The sequence below is a fragment of the Ipomoea nil genome, unplaced genomic scaffold (assembly GCF_001879475.1).
Source record: "Ipomoea nil cultivar Tokyo-kokei standard unplaced genomic scaffold, Asagao_1.1 scaffold2742, whole genome shotgun sequence".
Taxonomy (NCBI): Eukaryota; Viridiplantae; Streptophyta; class Magnoliopsida; order Solanales; family Convolvulaceae; genus Ipomoea; species Ipomoea nil.
The window spans coordinates 284,486-292,563 of NW_017619170.1; the positions used below are offsets into that span (position 1 = coordinate 284,486).

At 44.6% G+C, this 8,078-nt stretch overlaps 2 protein-coding genes across 2 annotated transcripts; both read left to right on the forward strand.

Moving 5' to 3' along the window:
* The first annotated feature begins 358 nt into the window (after positions 1 to 358).
* On the forward strand, positions 359 to 1,132 carry LOC109156588. The gene has a single exon (XM_019304440.1). The coding sequence runs from the start codon at positions 359 to 361 to the stop codon at positions 1,130 to 1,132; it is 774 nt and encodes a 257-aa protein (XP_019159985.1).
* A 4,241-nt stretch (positions 1,133 to 5,373) lies between these two features.
* Positions 5,374 to 7,842, forward strand: LOC109156589. Its single transcript, XM_019304442.1, has one exon. The coding sequence runs from the start codon at positions 5,374 to 5,376 to the stop codon at positions 7,840 to 7,842; it is 2,469 nt and encodes an 822-aa protein (XP_019159987.1).
* The last annotated feature ends 236 nt before the right edge of the window (positions 7,843 to 8,078 follow it).

Below are 8,078 nucleotides of genomic sequence, written 5' to 3' on the forward strand. Positions count from 1 at the left end.
TTTAATAAGAGTAAGATATAGTACTAATTGCTACTATATTAAATGTCAGAAATTCTCTCTCTAGAATCTCTCTAGGGTTTTTGCCTCCATACTAGGGTTTCCTAGGGTTTTGCTACGTTATTTGCTTGCCGGCGATTGTTCATCCATTAACAGATTTCCGATGGCGACAAGGCAACCAGCGCCAGACGTGTAGGCGAATGCGGGGGAGGATGAGGTTGCAGTGGTGACAGAACAATGGGCAGAATGGTCGTTGGAGGAGGAGGAAACGGCCTTCGCACCGGTTGGGGACGAGGCGGGGCACGCCGGAGAGGAAGTAGAAGAGACGTGGAAGGTGGTTGGGAGGTTCTTAACACAGAAGATGGTGAAACTAGAGTTTATGCGTCAGGTTTTAGCATCCGTATGGCAACCAGTTAGAGGGGTTCAAGTTACGGAGATCCAAAGGGGTGTGTTCTTGTTCGTTTTCTTTCATAGAACGGACGTGGATTATGTTTTGGATGGGGGACCTTGGGCTTTTGAGAACAACGCCTTGGTTTGCAGGGAGGTACCGCCGAATACCGCTCCGGGGGAGGTTCCGTTGAACACAATTGATATGTGGGTACAATTACACGATATGCCACTAGGATATACGTCTCAAACGGTGTTGGAACAAGTTGGAAATTTCATAGGAACTTTTGTGAAACATGATGATCGGTTCGAAGGGGCCCTGTGGTTGACTTTCCACCGAATTAGGGTTTCTATTCCGGTTGATAAGCCGCTACGACGACGAATGAAGCTTCTGAAGAGGGATAAGACCACGACTTGGGTAACGTTTCGTTATGAACGATTACACAGGTTCTGTTTTTTCTGCGGGTTAATGGGACATCTATACACTTTTTGCATTAAGGCACGAGACTCTGGAATCCCGTTGGAACGGTACCCGTATGGTCCGGATATGCGAGCTGGTGGATCCCGGAGCGCTCCTAGAGCAGTTGGGGATAGCTGGCTTGTGCCGGTCGGCGGGCGACCATGTCCGATTGAGACAGGGACCGGGGTGTCCGGGGTGGTGGCTGCACGATTGAATCACGGTGTACCCGTACAGGTTGAGATGGACGCCGGAGAGCAGGTGGAGGCCAGCGGAAAACGACGCAGGTAGGCTGAGAGCGGAGGACGGGGTACGAAGTTTGAGGGTGAGGATGTGATTATGCAAGTGGGTTCAAAAAACTTGTCCATGGCGGGAGCTATTTCACAGCCCCGCCCATCCTCATTAGTACGTTAAGCTGGAACTGTTGTGGCTTGGGCAATCCACGAACAGTTCGACAGATAGTGGACCTGGGGTCCCGTAAGAAGCCGGATTTTATGTTCTTAATGGAAACCAAGGTGGCGCGGATACATGCGGAGCGGATCCGTGTTAGTCTTGGATATGAGGGATTATTTTATGTTGATAATGAGGGATTGAGTGGTGGTATGGCCCTTTTTCGGAAGAAGAATAATACGGCACAGTTATTGAGTTATTCTAAGAACCATGTGGAGGGGAAGTGGTGTCGGATGACATGCTTTTATGGCTTTCCGAAACGCCGGGAGAGGAGAGATTCATGGGATTTGTTGCGCTCGTTACGTGGCAGATCCACACTGCCGTGGGGGATGGTGGGAGATTTTAATAATCTCTTGTTCCAGCACGAGAAGAAACGAGGTAACCCGTATCCTAATAGTCTCCTACGCGGCTTTGGGGAGGCTATTGATGAGTGTGTGTAACACCCCAGATTTTCAAGATATTTAAAACTTATAAAATAAAGGTGAAATCTCATTAAATCCCAAAAAGAGTACGAGTGTACGGGGTGCTATGCCACACCTGAGCTAGAGAACTCAGGTGCACAGGCTAACTAACTAATTTCTCAATGATATGAATGTATAAACATGGCACGCAGGCCGAAAGGGAAGCTAACTACTTCTATGTTCCAAGCTCTAGCGCACTCCAGTGACTTAATCTTCTGTGCCTGAAAGCCAAATATATCTGTTCAGCGAGAGATGCTGGTAACCCACTCCAACGCGTTGAAATACAATACGTATAGAGATATATATAGATATACGAAAACCATTTTAAAGCATGAAGATATATCCTATGAGACTCTAGCTTTTAAAACCGGGAATGACTCGACAGATAAGGCTAGACACAAGCAACAGTTATAACAGGCGTATACAATCCACAACAGGCAAGACAGATAAAGCTGAGCATAATTAATAATCATAACCCAACATAAACGATCCCCAGCATATATCCCTCAGTCACATCCCCCAATATACTCATAAACACAACTCCTCCATATCTCATCATATAGCATACTTTGTTGGCGCCACAGGACCAATCGCATGCCCATACATGAGGGTCAGCGCATATAGCTCTGACACGGCCCCGCAGCACCCTGCCCCGTCTCACATTACGGAGGAGTCGATCGCAACCGACTGATGGACCTTTGTCCTACATATTATTTATATACCTGATCGGTCTTTACCAGCCTGGTTAACAGTTGGGATGGTTCTCAGCCCATTCAACTGCCCGTATAGTGGACCTTTGTCCTATATAATATTTATATACCTGACCGGTCTCTACCAGCCTGGTTAACAGCCGGTATGGTTCTAAGCCCATCCGACTGCCCGTATAGTGGAACTTAGTCCTATATAATATTTATATACCTGACCGGTCTCTAACAGCCTGGTTAAAAGCCGGTATGGTTCTCAGCCCACCCGACTGCCCGTATAGCCCGATTGATCTTAACCAACTCGGGGTTACATGCACACATAACACATAGCAAGTACATGCAACCCACATTAACACTTTGGGAAGGGGGAGAAAACGTATAACAAAACCTATGCGTGATCCATCACATACTAAGAATAGTCCTAAGGGGTTCATACTTCTTCCACCTAGGTCAACGGGATCCCAATTCAACTAGCATGCAATATAATAGACTCATAAACCTACGAACGGTACCCGAAATATCAAACTAGACATAGGCACGATAAACGGAGTCCGTTGGGACACCACGGGGGACGGGGAAGCCGAGATCCCGAGGGGGATAATTTTCCAGCGGGTAGCCGGTGGGTGGGGGGCCACCCGCCGGCTGCCCGGCGGGCATTACTGTTCCGGGCAGCGGGTCGCCGGCGGGCAGCTGCCCGGCCACCGGCCACCCGCTGCCGGAGATGTGTTTTCCGGCCGTGGGTAGGTGGCGGGTCCCCTACCCCCCACTGACTCTTATCACACAATTTCGCCCCGGGAACCATTGTGGAACCCGAAACCATGCTTAGACACTTTACAACGCAATTAACGACAACACGTAGACAATTAACGGATCAAATACGAGAAACGAACGGCACATAACCTATCATGCTTTTCTAAACATAATCAACACCCAAACATGCGATTTCCCCACCCGATAAACCAAGAATAATATCATACGATACAACCTAGGGTTCTAGTAACTTTTATATCAACAAGAATACGGTTCGTCTTCTAATTGCAAGATTCGGTAAGAATAACACGTAAGCATCAAGAACAACACACAACTATCAAGAATATCATATAATCATCAAGAGCTCCATATAATCATCAAGAACACCATAACTATCGAGAATCTCCCAATATCAAGATTACCAAGATCCCCTATGGGATCATCACATCAATCATCAATAATATCATCACAAATCCGCAATATACAATAATATGGGGAAACCCTAAGGGGGAATCATAACTATGAAAATAGGTTTTGTTGAGACATGGGTTACCTCTTAGCCTTAATTAATTCCTTGGCTATGAAGGGTCTTTCTTTAGGCTTTCTTGCTCTCTTGATTTCTTCTAGGGGAATTCTTGGAGCTCTTTGGGGAGGTGGGGCGTTATTCTTGTGGGGGGTTTCTAGGTGCCTCTTAAGTCCCCTATTTATATATTTAAGACTCCTAATTAGGGTCTGAATCGTATGGGTTTACTAATTCTATTCCTTATAGAACTAAGGGCTTATTTTAGGGATATGGGTCCATGGTCCATAGTGGACCATATTAATTAATTAAAGGGAATCCTAATCGTAGTCTGGATAGTAAAATGCCTACTTCCTTTATTCCTAATAGATAACTAGGTCTAGGATTTCTAATTAGAATCTGAATAGTAAAGGGTTTACTTTCTTTATTCCTAATAGGCTTAGGACTCTAATTTAGGCAAGGGTCCACTGTTCATGGTGGACCTTATTAATTAATTAAAGGAAACCTAACCAAATTAAATCATATTTAATTATTATTAACGGGATTAATTAAATAATTAATCCGGGATTGAAGGCCGTAACACGGGGTGTTACAGTGTGGGTTGGCGCAAATGCCTACGAGGGGACATCAATTCACATGGGAAAAGGGTAAAGGTACGCAGAATTGGATTGATGAGAGGCTTGACAAGGTATTGACAACAACGGATTGGAGTGATATTAACCATAATGCATGGGTTGAGAATATACGAACTAGAGCTTCGGATCACTCGATTCTTTTCCTCAACATTAATGCACCATGCATACCAAGGAGAGGGAACCCGAGGGATTTTTGATTTGAGCTGGCCTGGCTGTTAGATGAAGGTTGTAAGGAGGTTGTGGAGACTGCCTGACAGAATGGGAGAACAGAGGGGTTACTTGGGTGCCAGCAATATTGTGGAGAGAGGTTAATGCGATGGGGTGGTGATCGTTTTCATAAGTTTGGAAAACGTATTGACCAGCTACGACGACGTCAGGAGTCTATCCGAAGTCGAAGGGATCAGGCAGCGTTAGCCGAGTTCCAGCAGATTGAGGATCAGCTGAATCTGCTAGAGACCCAGGAAGATGTATTTTGGAGGCAATGGGCGAAGCAACACTGGCTCCGGGGAGCAGATGCCAACACGAAATTTTACCACAGGTATGCCTCTGCCCGTAGGAAAAAGAATTTGATTGTACGTATTAAAGATAATGATGATTCGTGGGTTGAGAGGGATAAAATGAAGGCGGTAATATTGGATTACTATACGAATATTTTTTCCTCAAATAATTCTAGTTGCTCGGATCCGTTGTTTGATAATTTTAGCCCCCGGGTTACTCAAGAACAGAATGCAGTGTTGGTACGGCCCTATGAGGCTGATGAGGTTAAGGCGGCAGTTTTTTCCATGTTTCCTGATAAGGTACCGGGTTCGGATGGAATGAATCCGGGATTCTATCAGCATTTTTAGAGTGTAGTAGGGGAAGATGTTACTCTGTTTATATCAAATTCTTTGAATTCATGTGCTTTCCCGGAGGGGTTCAATGATACTAATATTGTGCTAATCCCTATAAAACACTACCTGAGACGGTTGCAGATATGAGACCAATTGCGTTAAGCAATGTTGTCTACAGAATAATGGCGAATAGGATGAAGCCACTGATGGGAGGAATAATCTCAGAGTCCCAGAGTGCGTTTATCCCGGGGCGTTTGATTACAGATAATATCTTGGTAGCAGCAGAAGTGGGGCACTATTTAAATAGGAAACAATGTGGCCGTGCAGGGTGGAGTGCACTAAAACTGGATATGTCAAAAGCTTATGACAGAATGGAATGGCTTTTCTTGAGGAGGATGATGACTGTTATGGGTTTTGATGATAAGTGGATCCGGCTTATTATGCTGTGTGTTACCACAGTTAGGTATTCGGTCATGATAAATGGAGATGTAGGGGGATGTGTAACCCCAACTCGCGGACTCAGGCAGGGAGATCCTCTTTCTCCCTATTTATTTATTATTTGTGCGGAGGGGCTTTCAATGCTATTACAGAAGGCACATATGGATGGGGCTATACATGGGTGTAGGGTGGCTAGAGGGGCACCACCGGTCTCACATTTGTTTTTTGCAAATGACAGCCTGTTGTTTTTCAAAGCTAATATTCAGGAAGCAGCTGTTATTAAACAATGCCTGATTAGATATGAGAAATTGTCTGGCCAAGTGGTGAATTATAATAAATCAAGTATTTGCCTTAGCAGGAATACCCAGATGCCGCAGAGAGAACAGGTGGCGTGGTGTTTGGGAGTGGAGCTAGCATCCAGTTTTGGAAAATATCTTGGGCTTCCTTCCTTTATAGGAAGAAATAAAAGGGCTGTATTTGCATATGTAGAAGATAAAATCAGGCAGAAAATTGGTTCATGGAATAAAAAAATGCTCTCACGGGCTGGGAAGGAGGTGCTCTTGAAAAGTGTGGCTCAGTCTATGCCTACATTCTCCATGAGTGTTTTTTTATTACCTGAATCAGTGTGTTTATCTATAGAGCGTACTATGAACAAATTTTGGTGGGGAACAGGTGCGGATCGTGGAATACATTGGAAGGCTTTGGATAAATTATGTATCCCTAAGAAATATGGAGGATTAGGTTTTAAGGATCTTCGTGCGTTTAATCTGGCCATGCTAGGGAAACAGGCATGGAGATTTCTTACTGAACCAACCACTTTGGTAGCAAGAATTTATAAGGCTCGATATTATCCTACGACCACTTTTGTTGATGCTACCATAGGGAATTGCCCAAGTTACTGCTGGCGAAGTATTATGGCCACCCATGATCTAGTCTGCGCCGGTGTGCACCGAAGAATTGGAAACGGTAGGAATACATTGATATGGGGACACCCTTGGTTGTCTGATGATCCTAGTCCTTTGGTCCAAACACACATGCCTGATGAGTTAAGAGAAGCATTAGTGATTGGTCTGATAGATCAAAATACGAATACCTGGGATCCACATATTCTCAATGATTTATTTATTCTTGAGGATGCAGCCCGGATTTCAAGAATACCTGTAAGCCCAGATTATGATGACACATGGTATTGGATGGGGGACACACAAGGAATATACACGGTTAAGAATGCCTACAGGCATATTATGGGAGATTATTCTGATAACCCAGGGGCTTTTGATAAATGGGTTACATTATGGAAGTTAAAAGTGCCACCCAAATGGAAAACCTTTTTATGGAGGGCTGTGTCTGGCATACTCCCCACCACTGATAATTTGATTATTAAAAGAGTGGAGGTGGATCCTATATGTCCGATGTGTTGCTTTGCACAAGAGAATATTATGCATGCACTGATTTTATGTGATTATTCTAAAATGGTTTGGAATATTTCGGGATTACCTGTCACGAATATTCTAACTAATCTATTCCAATCATGGTTCGTAGGCGTGCTGAACTCGTTGACGGAAGGGCAAGTAAGGCTGGCCGTGGGAATTTTATACTATTTATGGCATGCCCGGAATTCGGCAGTATGGGAGAAGACTTTGCCACGGCCTGCATCCACGGTGAAGAGGGTGGTGAGGACCGAGGAGACGTTCACCAAGCTTGGACGCGCAACATATCAACCTCCTGCCACCGTGATGCTTGAAGACGATGCACAAAATCGGCTGAGGTGTTTCTTCGATGCTGGCTACAGACATCACACAGGAGAAGCGACATATGGAGTTGTGCTACTCAATCACGATGGTGTTTTTGTGGCGGCCACGGCTGGAACACTCCCTGGTGGTTTTTCACCTATTATGGCGGAAGCTCTTGCGTGCAAGGAAGCCCTATCATGGCTTAAAGGGCGCGATACACGGATGGTTGATCTACTCACAGATTGCATAGAGTTGCGAAACATGATACAATCAAGAAGTACGGGAACTCGATCTTATGTTGGGGTCATTGCTGACCAGTGCAGGACATCTATGTCGTTATTTACATATTGCTCTTTAAATTATATTTCCAGAGCTGTTAATATGCATGCTCATACACTAGCTTCGTTAGCATTCGATCAGGACCAGCCTATGTATTGGGACGTCGTCCCTCCTGACTCTATTACTATGTTCGTTCATTAATATACCAAATTACTTGGCTTTCAAAAAAAAAGATATAGTACTAATTATGTCAACTTTGATTGGGATGAGGTTCGAACCTAAGACCTTTCTTATTGAAATCAATGAGTAAATATTTTTTTTTTTTTACAAAGGAAGGGGGACACCCATACAATCTACGCCTACACTGAGGCTTGAAAGCTAGACCTCCCACATACGGGAGCAATCCTATACCAGTGGACCATAAGCCACTTAAATCA